The sequence below is a fragment of the Grus americana genome, chromosome 11 (genome assembly GCF_028858705.1).
Source record: "Grus americana isolate bGruAme1 chromosome 11, bGruAme1.mat, whole genome shotgun sequence".
NCBI lineage: Eukaryota > Metazoa > Chordata > Aves > Gruiformes > Gruidae > Grus > Grus americana.
In genome coordinates this window covers 13,027,231-13,041,548 of record NC_072862.1, presented here as the reverse complement: position 1 = coordinate 13,041,548, position 14,318 = coordinate 13,027,231, and the positions used below count along the sequence as shown (strand labels likewise).

General features: G+C 52.5%; 1 protein-coding gene across 2 annotated transcripts in view; it reads right to left on the bottom strand.

The window, feature by feature from the left end:
• The window catches only part of PODXL2 (podocalyxin like 2), a 33,207-nt gene extending 18,889 nt beyond the window's left edge, over positions 1-14,318 (bottom strand). For both annotated transcript variants that reach the window (XM_054838723.1, XM_054838724.1), the window contains exons 1-2: positions 13,889-14,318; positions 3,378-3,665 (exon numbers count right to left, since the gene is read on the bottom strand). In XM_054838723.1, coding sequence (XP_054694698.1) covers positions 3,378-3,665; positions 13,889-13,943 — 343 coding nt within the window. In that variant the 5' untranslated portion in view covers positions 13,944-14,318. The remainder of the gene's footprint in view (positions 1-3,377; positions 3,666-13,888) is intronic.

Here is a 14,318-nt window from a genome sequence, read left to right as displayed (position 1 = left end):
CCTGGCTGTAACAAAGCGAGTGTCACGCCAGCCCACCATCACACTGGAAGATGTGATAATGTACTCAAATCCTCGGAGGCTCAGCTATTGGACAAGAGAGGAGAGGGACTAAAAGCCTTCATTGACCAGACGTTCACAAGTCTGCATCAGTTTTTGGGAGCCCACACTTCCCAGCAAATAATGATTAGGCTGCCTCAACCTAGAGCCTTCACTGGAAGGGGAACACACGGGGCACTGCATTCTGACTGAGCCAGAAGAGAACACCGAGAGGTGCAAACCAGAGAGCACTCCAGAATGGATATGCCACCATATAACTCTTTCACTAAAAATCAGGGACTCAAGGAGACCTGCAGCCCTAATGACTCCCAACTTCTAGCCCTAAAGCCAGAAGAGATGTTGCATCTGTTGCCCAGGAAATCCAGTGTGATAGTAGGAAACATGGAGGATTGGAACCCTCAAGGCAAAACAAGACGGGGAAGGTGGGAAGAAAGGAAAGGAGGACAAGAAGGGCCAGATATGAGCCCCTGCAGGTCCACTCTATCATCAGGGTTGATCAGTGGCTCAGGCCAATTTGATACCAAAGATGAAACAAACCAGCCCAATCCAAACTACAACCCAAGAAGCTTCTGGGTTCCCTGGAAGCCTGAAGGCAGTGGGATACAGAAGTAACAGCTCCACAGCTCCACTGACTTGCCTCTTGGCTGAAGTCACACGCTACTTCTTTCTGTAAGGACATAGCATCCATATTCCCACCAGACCTACTCCATCTCTTCCAGATGCAGCTCCACTGGGTAGCAGCTGTACATGGGTTAGCACACATGCAAGCGTGCACTTCTGTGCACGCTCAGACAGAATGAGACAAATCTCAGGGTCCTTCCACAGGCAGGCGCTCACTGATGTCAATATAGATTTACTGTTCCGTAGCATAAATCAGCAAAAGCACATTATTCAGGAGAATCAGAGCCCCAGGCTGAGCTGTGCTCTGCCAGTGGGAGTTTGTTCTCACTTTCTAATGGACTAACAGGTGGCCCTAGATGCCACATGTTTTCCAGAAATATTTTTAAAGGATATTCGAGTGCACTTAAATAAAAAAAAAAAAAAGAGCAGCAGCTGCAGATTGTTATTACTTTTTATCTCTTGCAGTCTCAAAGTCACACAAAGGCAGAGTAGTCTCCCCACGCAGACTTCAGAAGATATAAAAAAGAGAGATGACTAATAACAGCTTTGAAGTCTCAGGAGATCTGGCTTATCTGCAAGACCACCACCAATTCCAGGCCCAATATCTTTACACCCAACACAGAAAGAAGCCAGCTCAGGTCTCCTTTCACAGCAGGGAATTTTCTCTCTCCAGTTGTCGAACAATCCTGGTTTGTGCTTTGATTGATAGAGTCTCAAATCAGCGCCTGGGACAGAGCTACCAACTATTGTGGGCTACACCTCACTGTCATTCGGAGACAAACGCCACATAAGGAAAACTTATACCATAAACTTTTTTTCTTAAACAGCAGCTGTTTGAAACTGTTTAAAGGATTTATATGTTGGAAATAACCTAACAGATGTCATCACACAGTTCCACAAGGTATCACATGGCATCTGTCACACATGGAGCATGTAAGACCCACTGGCTGTGTGCATCTCTCATGCAGAGGCTTTGTATGACAGGAGAACACCGCCCAATTTAGGGATGCTATTACAATATCCTTTATTGTAAAATGACACACAGCAGGTTTCTAATTAAATTTTAAGTAGAAATGCGCTCCCAGCTCTTGAATAATTCAAACTGTTCTATTAACCAAGGTTCTGAAACGCCACCGAGACACGAGCTCCGGACACAGCAACGGCCAGGGGAAAAAATAGCGCTTGGAAGCACAGAAGTGGTTAGCCGGGCAGTGGATTGGGCAGAGTACGCGTAAAGGACAGCTGAAAGAGCACATCTGTTCATGGAGGAAAGCACTGCAGGCAAGAACGGAAGGAGAGAAGAGTGTGTTCTGCATATAAATGGGGCGAGGCACGTGCAAGAGGCAAGGCTGGGTTCGGTACCCAGCGCATCTCGCTCTCAATGCACAAGCACATGCTGTTCGCCAAGTCACGTCCAGATCTGTGAGTACATGCAGGTGCCTGCTGGCACACAAATAAAAGCACCGCTGAGCACGCTGCCAGCGCGTGAGAGCGGCTAAGCCAGAGCACGTCCCAAGGATGCCCTGGTGGGAACACGCACCATTCACCTCCAGCATCGCTGTGGAGGCAGCATCTGCACGGCTTCCCCACGGCCAGGCCTGCAAGTGCCCCGGGGGCCACACGAGCCGCCGGGCAGCAAGAGCAGGGCCAGATGAGTTTAGCAGCAATGGTAGCGAGCAAAGGGCTTTGGAGACCTGAGCTGGGATGGCCCTTGCCCCGCACGGCGTGCACTGTGTCGCAGCGGGCAGCCTGAGCCATAGCACCGCGGCAGCCCTCAGCCCTGTGCGAGCACAGGTCTTTTTTAAGGTCACAGAAATAGGAGTGAAGATAAAACAAGACTTGTGCTTTCCAATTGCAGACCTCAGTCAGACCCGCTGAGAGGGAGGCAGCGATACCGGATAAGGGAGGAGGGATAAGGCTGAAGCCTGGCCCCTGGGTAACATTTAATACATGCCCCACATGACACGTAAGAGCAGCAGCATGTGAAATAATCTCCTAAGCTACTGGAAACCCTGCAAGGCTGCTCCTCCTTCCTCCCATCCCTCTCCCCGAGAGCATCTCAAAGCCAATGAGGGGCTCGGGGGGAGACCACTGAGGGGACTCGGTGGTCTCAAAAAACACTCCACAGAGGAAAGCAAGCTCAAATGCCAACGAAACTCGTTCTGGCCATGGGTTCCCAGGAAGCAGGCAGGACAGGGTAGGCAGCAGGACAGCAGCCCAAGGGAGAAAACCTGCTGTCTGAAGTCACAGAAGTGAAGAATCCAGAATTTGGCCCAAGGAACCCAGCTTTGACTCAAACCCCTCAATAGCCTTGATCTCTGAGCTGGGGTCTTGAGACCTTTAGGTTGTGCTTAACTGACAGCAACAGAAAGAAGGGAGAGAGAAGAGAGCATAAAAGGGGGAAGGAGGGAGAGAAAGAAGGGCGTGAGGCGATGGGAAACTAGGTGGAGGCAATACTTTTCCCAGCATATAGCAGCTCAGGAATAAAGGCTCAGCTGTAACTTGGTTTCTAAAGTCTGTGCTTGCTCAGGGTTCACTGGGGACACATCAGGCACTGAGGTGAGAAAATAGAGCTGACGTTTAATCTCAGGCCCTCTTAGCAAGAGTCGTGTCAAAGCAGGAAAACAGATCCCTGCATCCTTCCACCTCCCCAGAGTCCCTGCAGCGCAGGGAGGAAGAATGGGGTAAAAATAACCTACCTGTTGCCGGTCCCAAGTCCAGGCTGGAGTCGTTGAGCTCTCCCCCATCTTCCCAGAAGTACTGCGGAGGCTGTAAGATCTTGGACTCCTCATTCTCCTCGCTGGCAAAGCCCGATCCCGGGGCAGCATGCAGAGATCCGGGGGCAAGATCAGGCTCCGCAGCCTCTGGGCTGGTTTGCTCATTCATGGCCTCCAGGTGGGACATCATGGCAAACTCCAGCAGGGAGGTTGACGTGAGGCCATCGGCAGTTGGCTCCTCCGAGGAAGCAAGGCAGAGGCACAAGGTCCCTGTATAACGACAATAAACCTGTATCAGGGATAGGACTGACACCCACTTGTCTTCTCCTTGCAGCCTGCTCCTGCCAACCCAACCTGCTGCACACACCTGCCTTCGGGGTAACCTGCCCCCCAGACCAGCTGTGCTCTCAGCTGATGAATAAAATCAGAGTATTTTGGGAAACATCCACAACCAGGCAGAGGAGCCTTCACACCCAGGAGGAGCCTGTGCCCAGCAGCCATCCAGCCTGGGGCACCTCTCTGCAATGGGGCAGTGACGGTTCACCATCCCTGAAGTTTTTTTGCTTCTCTGAAAGGAGGGAGGGCTTGTTCATCACCCATCCTGGAGAGGAGGCGGAATGTCTTATACTTGAGCCATGAAATTCTGGCCCTGTGAAGTCAATGACAGTTGCCTATCCGACCATCATCCAGGCAAGATTTCACCCTAGTGCTCCTGATATGCAGCTATATTATATGCAGGGGAAATTATTTAAACTAAAATTATTTACATCACCAATATTAATCATGTTTTAAATCAGCAGGCTGGAAATCTATTTTTAAGTCATTGATTTGAACTTCATTTTGCGTTAACATTTTTGTTTTCATAAGGAAGGGCTGACTGTCCCAGGTAAGAATTAAAATGTACCAACGGCAAACATCTACCTAACGCTAAGCAGGGAGGCAGGTTGCATTTTACATTTTTCTTTCAACAATTATATCCTTGTTATTTCCATTTTATATATTAGAAGGTTTGACTGACACTTCTTGATTCCTAGATGAGACTTTAATTGTGATTTGTGTCAAGGTACATTCGCATACATATTGAACTTCATTCAAAATGCAAGAAAACAGCACCTGGAACTTGGCTTTATTCAACCGATAAATAGCATGATAAATATGGAGACATAAGGAAAAAATGAGATTACCAAAACATGCTTTACATTTAAAACAGTTTTGTTAAGCAAGCAAAGTAACTAATTTCGGTGAACTGAACCAATTGCTTCCTAGCCCTCTGTTCTTCAGCACATTAAAACTAGAAGACCTCATCTTCTCACAGCTGATTTTTATTCATAGAAGAAAAAGACAAGTTTTCCCGCTTTCTCAGCTCATACTCAGTTTCTCAATTCTTAATGAACTAGTCACTGAACTGAACTAATTGAATAAGCTGAAATGAAGACTAATTTGGTATTTTTCTTTGATAACTGATTTTCTAGACAGGAGAAATGCAGCAGATCTAATCCAACTGGACTTCAGTAAAATATCTGATACAGTGCCTCATGCCGAATTACAAGAGAGGCAAGAAAAGACACGGATTAGCAGGAAAACTGTAAGGCAACTGTAAGACATTGGCTATATGAAAAATGACAGAGGCTTGTGCTGGAGGGAGGCTATTAGTGGAATTTTTCAAGGTCTGTCCTTGGATCTGCTGTTCTTTAACATTTTCCTATGTGACCTTGGAACAAAAATTAGGAACATAATAATGAAATTACCCAAGGACACAAAGCAAGGAGACATCCTCACTGCACAGAAAGACTGTAGGTACAGCTAGGTGATCTTGAGAATGGAAATAATGGAAATATTATGAAAAGAAATAGTACAAAATGATAAGTCACCACCTTGAGAACTAGCACCAAACATTTCTGATACAAGATGGGAAACCATCCATTAGAAATATCTTAGGAGGAGAAACTCCTCTATTAGAAACAGCTCTGAGATATCACTGGAATGCAGATGTGAAAATGCTTGCACAGTCCTGAAGTATCAGAAATAGAGAGATTTTACAAAGCACTGCTGAGACATCACCTGGATGCTGCAAGCAGATCTGGATACACATGGCCAGAAAGGATTTAAACAGAGCCGAACTGCCTTCAGGCAAGGGCACAGGCTAGGCAACCTCCCGAGGTTCCTTCCCACCACTACGTCCTATGACTCCATGTCCCAGAAGGACAAATTCACATCAGGGCAAGTGCCAAGATGAGCTATGGGGCAATGGCAGATGGGTTGGTCCTGGTGCTTTCACTGAAAACATCGGCTTGTTGGCACAAAAAGTTTGGGAGTTGCTGCTCACTTGCCAGGCTGATTACCAAACCTGTCCTGGGAACGCTGGAAGCCAGCAATGCATTTCTCAAGCCTTCTGCCTGCTCTGACCCTCTCCACCTTCCTCCACTATTCTCTGAACTGAGCAAAATCCAATACTGGTTACTCTTTCCCATATATACTTGGGCCAGGCTTCGGCACTTCTCAATCTTGTTTATTTTGTTCTATTGATCCAGGGCAAGATCAGCTGAGGCCAGCGCAGCAACAAAAAGGGAACAGCAACAGAGGCAGAGTATCAAAGGGGAAGGAAGCTACCGCAGCATCACGGAGCCAACCAAAGTGCCTCTGGGCATCCCTGGGGATGCGCCGGCTCCCTGTGAGCTGTGCGCACACAGTGAAGTCCACGGCTGGAAATGAGAGTTCGCACATCTCTTGTGCACAAGCACGGATCCGGAGAGACCTGGCCAGGCCAGCCCCCGCGCCGATTCAGAGGTGCTCACCAGGCTCCAGCGCGATGGTGCCGAGACTGGGCTTCCCCAGGCTGACACAAGACACCTGCATCTCTACCGGAGAGCACTGCCGAGCCCCGCGCAGCCCAGTGGAGAGAGCACGTGTCTTGAGGAGCTTACAGCTTAAGCAAACATGACAGAGAGCAGCGAGGGGGAGAAAGGGAACATTATTCTCAAAGTTATCCAGGAAAGAGGAGCAGAAGGACGGGGAGAGACCACAGCAGGTCCAAGGCCACATGGAAAGTTTGGTGTAGCTGGGACTGCAGCTGACTGCCTGGATCCTACGTCAGCTCTTTATCCACCCCAATGCTTCAGTTTCCTCCAACTCCCTTCAACAGAGACATGGCTGATGTGATGCCTTGGCTACAACGCACATCCCAGGTCCCCCAGCCAGCTAGGCAAAGCCTCAAAATGTAACTCTGTGCCAGCTCCAAAGACTGGTTCGAGACCCTCAGTTTCCATCAGCTACCCCCGGTTTGGGCTGCTCCCAGAGCTCAGACACAGCCCGTCCCACCACCTCTGCAACAGACATCTCATGGCAGGTGAACCTGGGCACCCAGAGAGCTAATCCCATCCATGCAGGAAGCTCAGATCCTGGGAGTTTGTTTACCCTCATTTAACTCTGAAGTGTTTACCCAGTTAAAACCCCCTAAGCTGCATTATCTTGTTTACTGGGAAGCTCTGCTCTCCTCAGCCCAAGATAAAACTACACCACCTCATCCCTAAGAATGAGTCATTAATAGACACAGCCTGAGCAAGCCAGGTTTCTCCTGGGGTGGATTTGGAGTGGGATAACACCTTCAGGCCTGATTCACAGGCACGGGATGCAGAGGCTGGCCTGGGGGAACCCTCCGTACCAGCACCACAGGACTAACGGCACTGTTGCACCAGCATACAAACTGGTACCTCTGCAGACAGCATCCTGACGCCCCTTCATACCTTTTGCACCAGCAACCACCCAAAGGCTTGGGGTACCAAGCAGCACAGCCAAGATTTGCCATCTTCCCCCTCTCTCTTCCAAGCATCTCATAAAGGAGCTCAACACAGCTGTCGACTCCGAGGCAAAGAAAGAATCAAAGCGCAGGCTGAGCTGGGAGGCAGGGGAGCACAGCCAAAAGAGGAAATCTAACGCCTAAGACATCGGTGGGTAGCCGTTTTCCTCCTAGGATGGGGAACAGGGATTAGATGACTTCTGTCAGCCATCAGTCTCCCAATTTTGTATTTCAAAAGACAGATCAAGCGACAGGAAAAAAGAAACACACATGAATAAAGCCCTGCGACTGTAGATGGGAGGGAGCAGGGAACGGAGCCAGGGCTCGCCAGCTGCTTCAATGGGGCGTTTGTCTCTCATTTCTATTTTTGCGGCACCTCTGTGTAACCTGGAGGAGATGAGGCTCTGCATGCTAAAGAGGGCAGCCAGCCTTCGGGGAAACGGCAGGGCTGTGAGCACGGGAGGAAAAACCCTCCCCAGATCAGACAGAAGGAGGGGCGAGAAAGGAGAGAAAGTGGGAGAGGTAGGTGGAGTGGGGAGAGGGAACAAAGGCAACGAGAGAGCACCAAAACCAGCACGGGAGCTCCCGTGCCGGCTGCGAGCTCTCCAGCTGCTAGCACCCACAAAGGTGATGCATGGAGGTAACGCTGACCTTGCAAAAGATGCTTCACCTCTGCAAGGAGGAGAATAGGGTGATTTCAACAACAGGGAACAATACTGCAGTGTTACCTTTCCAAGGCCACGGGAAAAGAGCCAGCCAGGAGGATACACAGATGAAATGAATTTGCTAGTTGCTGACCCCACTGGCCCCTCAGAAAACGGTTCCAAGTCAAAGCGGCAAAGCTTGGTCTGTTCAGCTCAGCAGAAGATTCGAGGCAACAGCCCTGGACAAGGCAGATGGGGGAGTTTCGCTCAACAACAGAAAAAAAATAAAACTGAGGAAAGAACATCTGCCATCTCTCCCAAACTGCTGTAAGAGCAGTTTCACATTTCTAAACAATTCTGAAAGAACCCCAAAGTATTTTCTACATTAGCTGACCAAGAACCACTTTATCCCTTTGCCACAAGGCAAGCCACCTCTCCACAGGACAGGACAGCTGTTTAAAGCTCCCAACTGGCCTACGGAATAGCACTAGAAGTGAAAGAGAAAATAAGTCATTTCTGTATCCAGCTGTAATGAGAGGAGGGATTTGGGGAGATGAAACGGAATCTGGATGTGACCCTGTCAAACAGCCTTTAAAATGTTCTTGTTTTTTAATTAACAACAAGCAAGCCTCAATTTTCTCTCCAAGGAAACACACAAACATCCCTTAAGATGTCATCACATCGGCTTGACCTATAGAGGGGCTGGTGTGCCCTTCAGTTTACCCAACTGAAGGTTGGTTTTACCTCTCCTTCCTGGGTGCTGTGGCTACACCGCACTGCCACGAAGGCAGGATCAGCCTGCTGAAGGGAACAGCCCTCACTCCGACTTACCTGCCTCTCACCACCAACTAGCAGAGCCCGTACACCACCGCCCAAGCGCAGTTACACAACGGGTACCAGGGAGGGGGTCAGAGCATCTCAGTATTGCCAATGCAGCAGCTGCAACAATGTCCATCTGGCCCTGCTACAGTTGACCTTCCTTTCAAGCCCACCCCAAACCCAGGGGTTATCCCACAATGTTATTTCCTAGGAGAGCTGGGTCAGAAATGGGTCATTTACTGATAATCAGTTAGGACAGAAACACAATGACCAGATGAGGGAAGCATCTGCCGGGGATATTCCCTCCCCCAGACCACCGTGCCTGGAAAAGCTGAGGAGCAAGGCCCAAGGGCAGAGAGGAGAGAGGCCCCAGGGCAGAACATAACAAAACACAGAGTAATTTGAGTAACAAAAAAAGGATCCCGACCCCAGACAGCGGAGGAAGAGAAGGAACTGTTGTTCAGCTGAGGGATGTCCAAGCTCTTTCCGCATGCTCACCTGGAGTCTCTGCCCCTCAGACCCTCAATAGCTTGCACAGGGAAGCACATGAGATGACCAAGTTCTTCTGGTGCTAATTCAGAGTTATGGACCATACCCATGCTGGGATGCTCCACCTAAAAGACATCTCCCAGTCCAGCTTCCACACGGCCTTATTGCTGCTCTCCCACGCTGCACTAGACCACTTACAACTCTTCAGAGGGAGATCCTAGAGCACACGGTAGCTGTACCAGCATCTTTAAGCTTTTACAGATCTTTACAGCTAGCATAATCAGAGAGCTCAAACACCAGGCTACAGGGTGTGCGTGTCTGCACGTACCGAGCAGGTGCTACCTTGCGAAAGACTGCCAACGTTTGCTCCCCTGGCATTTCAGCAGAGAACACCTACAGCACACAGACCCAGGTATACCCACGGGAAATGGCAAGGCACTGCCAGAAGATGCACCTACTTCTGCAGGTAATTGCAGACGTGCCCTTTGTCAGCACATGTGCACCAGGGACCTGATGTCCAGGGGTGCCGGGCATCCTCACCCCAGCGCTGAGAAGTCAGGTCTCCTGTCGTTACGATCAGTAACATCAGGACTGCTCTAAGCACCACCACCCATCTCCACAGGAGAGACTCCACACAAACAGGTCATGGCCACTCAGACAAGCCTGTCTGTCCTTTCCCCTTCACTCAACCACTCATGCCGGGAGTCACAATCTTGCTTGGTTTCAGTCTCCCAGACTGTTTGGTTTCGCTCCCACCCCAGATCGTCTCGTAGCCTTCACACCTCCTCCTCTGCTGCTGCAGCGTCTGCTCTCCTCCACGCTTCTCGCTACCGACAGTGGCAGTTCCCAGCTCGGGGAGCGGGGGAGATGCAGCCCCTAGGGAAACAGCATCGGGTAGACAGCTGTATACAGCAAAAGTGAATTTTCTTTCCTCGGTTACCTTTCATAGGCCTCCTCAATGCAGCCCACAGTCCCCCTGGGGTTAAAAGACCACAGGATGAAAGCCACCATCTAAAAGGAAAACCACAGCCCACAGATTCCTTTGCCCTCTCGCAGGCCCAAAGCATTTCATCTGTCTGCTAAAAATCACCTTGCCAGGCCTCTGCTTCCTCTTCTCGCTCCATCCCAACCAGGACCACATACCCCACGGTGCTCAGTCTGATTTCCAGCACACCAAATAAAGGCTTGTGGCTGCTTTGTCTTCAAAGCCTCCCTGCCCAGGCAGAGCAAGCAGCACGGCAGATGCAGGAGGGACTTCCCTCGAGACATTGTCACCCATCAAAATATAACAGAAGCCTTTTACATCCCAAAAGATCTTTAAAACTCACTGGGCACAGCACTGAGCACAAAAAGGTTACACTCTGCTCCAGCCCCTCTTGCAGGGCAGTGAGGAACACCCTGCCACACGCTGGCATGCCGTGCAGCAGTCTCACCCTCAAGAGGCTCCACGCTCCAACCAACCTCACGCATCCTAGGCGGAAAAGCTCATGCAAAGGTTTGGTAGTCCCGGGGCACACATACAGGTCCTGACTCCCTTCACAACACATCAGACAGGATAGGAAGAGCCGAGAGTGGTTACAGTTGTTGTACAGAGGAGGACTGCAAAGCTGGCCTCAGAGCAGTAAATAATTATCCCCAGAAGAAGAGTGTACATCCAAACCCTGGTAACCACAACGGGCCTTAACCAGGCACAGGGATGGTGGGGGGCTGATCCGAGCCCCATCAGGGCGTATGTCCCTTGCCAGCATCCCCGGCCCTCTGAACAAACCAGTGCACGTGTTTGCTTTGCCTCTGTGCGGGCTGCGCTCGTGTGGCTGACAAATAGCCTCTCTCCATTCTTTTGGGATTACGTGTTTCAATAGCCAGCAAGAACAGGAAGCAAGTTCACCCGATTGCCAGCTGCGGGCCGTGATGCACCTTCCCCGCAGAGCCCCTCTGCCCCTGGCCCTGCAGCCGGGCTGTCGCTGCTGCTCATTCAGGTACCCACAAAATGCCAGAGCTTCTTCCCACACTGAGCAAGTGGAAAAAAACTTTTGTGTGCTCTGATCTGCAGCTCATCGCCGGCAGCTTCCCCTTGAGGGCTTAATGTAGTTATTTCTACCCCTGATGCCTATAATTAAATGAACATTTCCTTATGGCACTGAAGAGACCAAGGAAAAACTGACTACTGGGAATTTTCATCCATCCTGATTTATACTCCCTCATCTTGGGCTCATTCACACAATGCTAACAAGGAATCTTCTAAGCAGGCAGAAAGGGAAAAAAACCCAAACACTTAAATAGCCCACATGCAGACAAGCACCTGGGGAGACAAGAGGGAAGAGACCAATCCCTTCCCTTCTCCCCCTGCTTTTAACCACATCATTTGCCTATTTGCAAAAACACTTAGATACCCCAGAGCCTGGAGAGATGTTTCCACACTCTGCCAGCAGACCCCAGTCTGCTGGGACCCCAACGAGGTGCACGTCCCGTTTCAGCCCATCCCGCAGGTCTGCGGAGGCTCCTGCTCCTGGGAAGCACGCTGCAGGAAGCATGCCTCTCCCCCAGCAGGGAATTGCACTCAGTCCCCCCAGTTCTCTCTCAAGTTTTTACCATTCCTGCCCTGCAGGACTGGAGGAGGGAGGCCAGAGTGCACTGAATTATCCCAGAGTGGAACAGATCCTAAATAGCTGAGCAAACCTACTAACCAAAACAGGGCCTGATTTATAAATTCCCAGCAGTCTGCATCTCCATTTCTGACCTCCCATCTAGGTAGGAAACCAGGTGTCCAGAGATGCCTGGCCAACTGAGTCCAGCCCCCCAGAGCTGCCACAACCCACCAGAATTACCAGTTTCACTAGATTAGGAACTGAGCTGTCCCTCGGAGCTGCTGCTCACCTCCCACCCCTACGCCTCTCCCTGCTGGGACAGCAGAGAGGATCACAGGGAAAGCCAAGGATCCAAGTCCTCCGTATCATCACCAGCTGGACAGCAATACTAGAAAGTTTCTAGCAGCCTCAGCAGAATAGGAAACACATCCTCCCCTCAGCACAGCAGTATCAGCTGTGGTCCTTTCAGCCACCAGATTTTAAAACCACCATGAGGTCCATCTCCTTTCTCTGCAGAGCAAACGTAGCTTTCAAGCGATGGGGATGTGGCCAACCCTCACTGGCAGATTGGCGGGGTGGGAATACAGCAGCTCCCGCCCCACACACCTTGCCCTCCTCTGTGGAGGAGGCAGAGGTCTGGCTGAATTTGGGGACACGTCTCTCCTCCTGAGACACCGCTAAAAGACCTTTGCCAGAAGTGCCCAAGGTTTTCCCTAATAGGGACAACCCGACTGAAGGAAGCCACAAAACTGGCTCCCTGCTCAGCTCTGGAAAGGCTTATTGCTTCTGTGCCACAGAGTATTGGCACAAAACCCCAACAGGTTTTCCAATCCATTTTGCTATTTAAGCTCACTATTGTTTGCAAACCTAAAAGGCTTTATCCCTCCTCTTTAGGGAGCCCCAGATGACTGGGGCAAGGCACCATACATACAGCTCATGGACAGAGCGGCTCCACAGATGACACATTCCCCCAGGAACATTTTTGGGAGATCGGGGTAATGAGAGATGTGCCAGGGGGCTGGATGTCACTGTATCACCGCTCGGTCGTGCTGGAAGACAGCGACTGGTTGTGAAATCAGCCCTTCCCTCCCTTGCCAGAATGACTCAAGACAAAGACTCCCCCACTCTTTAAATGTCCCCGTTCAAAACTCCTGTTCCACACTAACCAGATTTCTGTACAAAAGGGATGGGGGTAGGGAGGGAGAGGGCAGTCTCAGCCTCACGGGTCTTTTGGGGGGGATCCCTTTGTTGGGAAATTTCCCCAGACTATTTAAAAATAGAAGCAGAGCCTTCATAACTATTCCGAGTATAATTATTCCAGCACTTAATTGCCTTTCCCTGGCACCCTACCTCTCCTCCGAATTTCAAGAAGAGGCTCTTGGGGAAACGCGGAGCAATTTGTGGTTCCCTCTTCCTTTGTGCCAGTTTCGCGGTAGTTAGCAAAATTACCACGACGCCAGACGAAGCCATCAATACAAGCGAAGGCGGTTTTGGGGCAGCCCTGGCGTAGCAGGATCAGCCCTGCCGGAGCCCCGCGGCGGGCAGCCCGCCCCGTCCAGGGCGACCTCCGTCCCCCGCTCTCCTCTCCCCGCCAGCGCTGTCGGTGCCGGCCACGGCGTGCGGCGTCCCCGCAGGGACCAGCGCTGCGTACCCCGTCCCTGAGGCGGCAGACCCTGGATGAGCCCCCGTCCCCGCCGGGCGAAACCCGTGTGCATCCAGCCCCCGCCCCCGCGCTGGGAGCCCGGGGGTCCCCCGGACATCCACCCCCCCGGGGGTCTCGGGGCAGAGACCGGCCACTCCAGAGGGCTCTGATGTCCGGTACCCAAGGAGAGCTCCAGGGTGGGGGATGCGGACCCGAGACAAGTCCCGATACTCGGGGGTCAACGGGGTTGGGGGGGTGATGGGGACCTGCCTCCTCAGAGGTCCCGGCGTCCCGGGGAATGGAGCCATCGCGGGCCACGGTTCCCCGGGGCAGGGGGAGCAGACCCGCCCCCCGCCTGCGGTCCCGGTGCTCGAGGCGTTCCGGTGCCCGGGGAGGGGGCCGACACCCGCCCGCTGCCCGGCACTACTCCAGCCCCGCCGCGGGGGGTCCCGGCGGTCGGCCCGCCCCAGCCCGAAGGGATGGCGGCGACCCCCGCCCCACCAGCCTTCACTTACCAGCGGCCAGAAGCAGCAGCAGCAGCAACGCCGGGGCCCGGTGCAACGGCTGCATGGCGGCGGCCGCTGCCCTGCCGCGCCGCCTCTTCACGGGGAGCGGGGCCGCCCCGCCGCCCGCCGGGCTCTGCCCCTCGCCGCCGCGCCCGCCCGCCGCCCGGCCCCGCACTGCATCCCGCCGCCCGGCACCGCCTCCTCCCGCCGCCGCTGCCCGCCGCTCCGGGGGCGGGGGGGGGTGGGGGGGGCGTCGGTCCTAACTGCCCGCCGGGTGCGCAGACGGAGCGGCCGGGGCGGAGGCAGGGCGCAGCCGCTGCTTTACACCTAATTTCTGGCTGCGGGAGCCGCCGCCGCCCCCCGGCACGGCACGGCACGGCCGCCGCCCCCGGGCGTCCCGCGGCGCCCAGAACGAGTGCCGGCGGCGCGGCTGCATGCG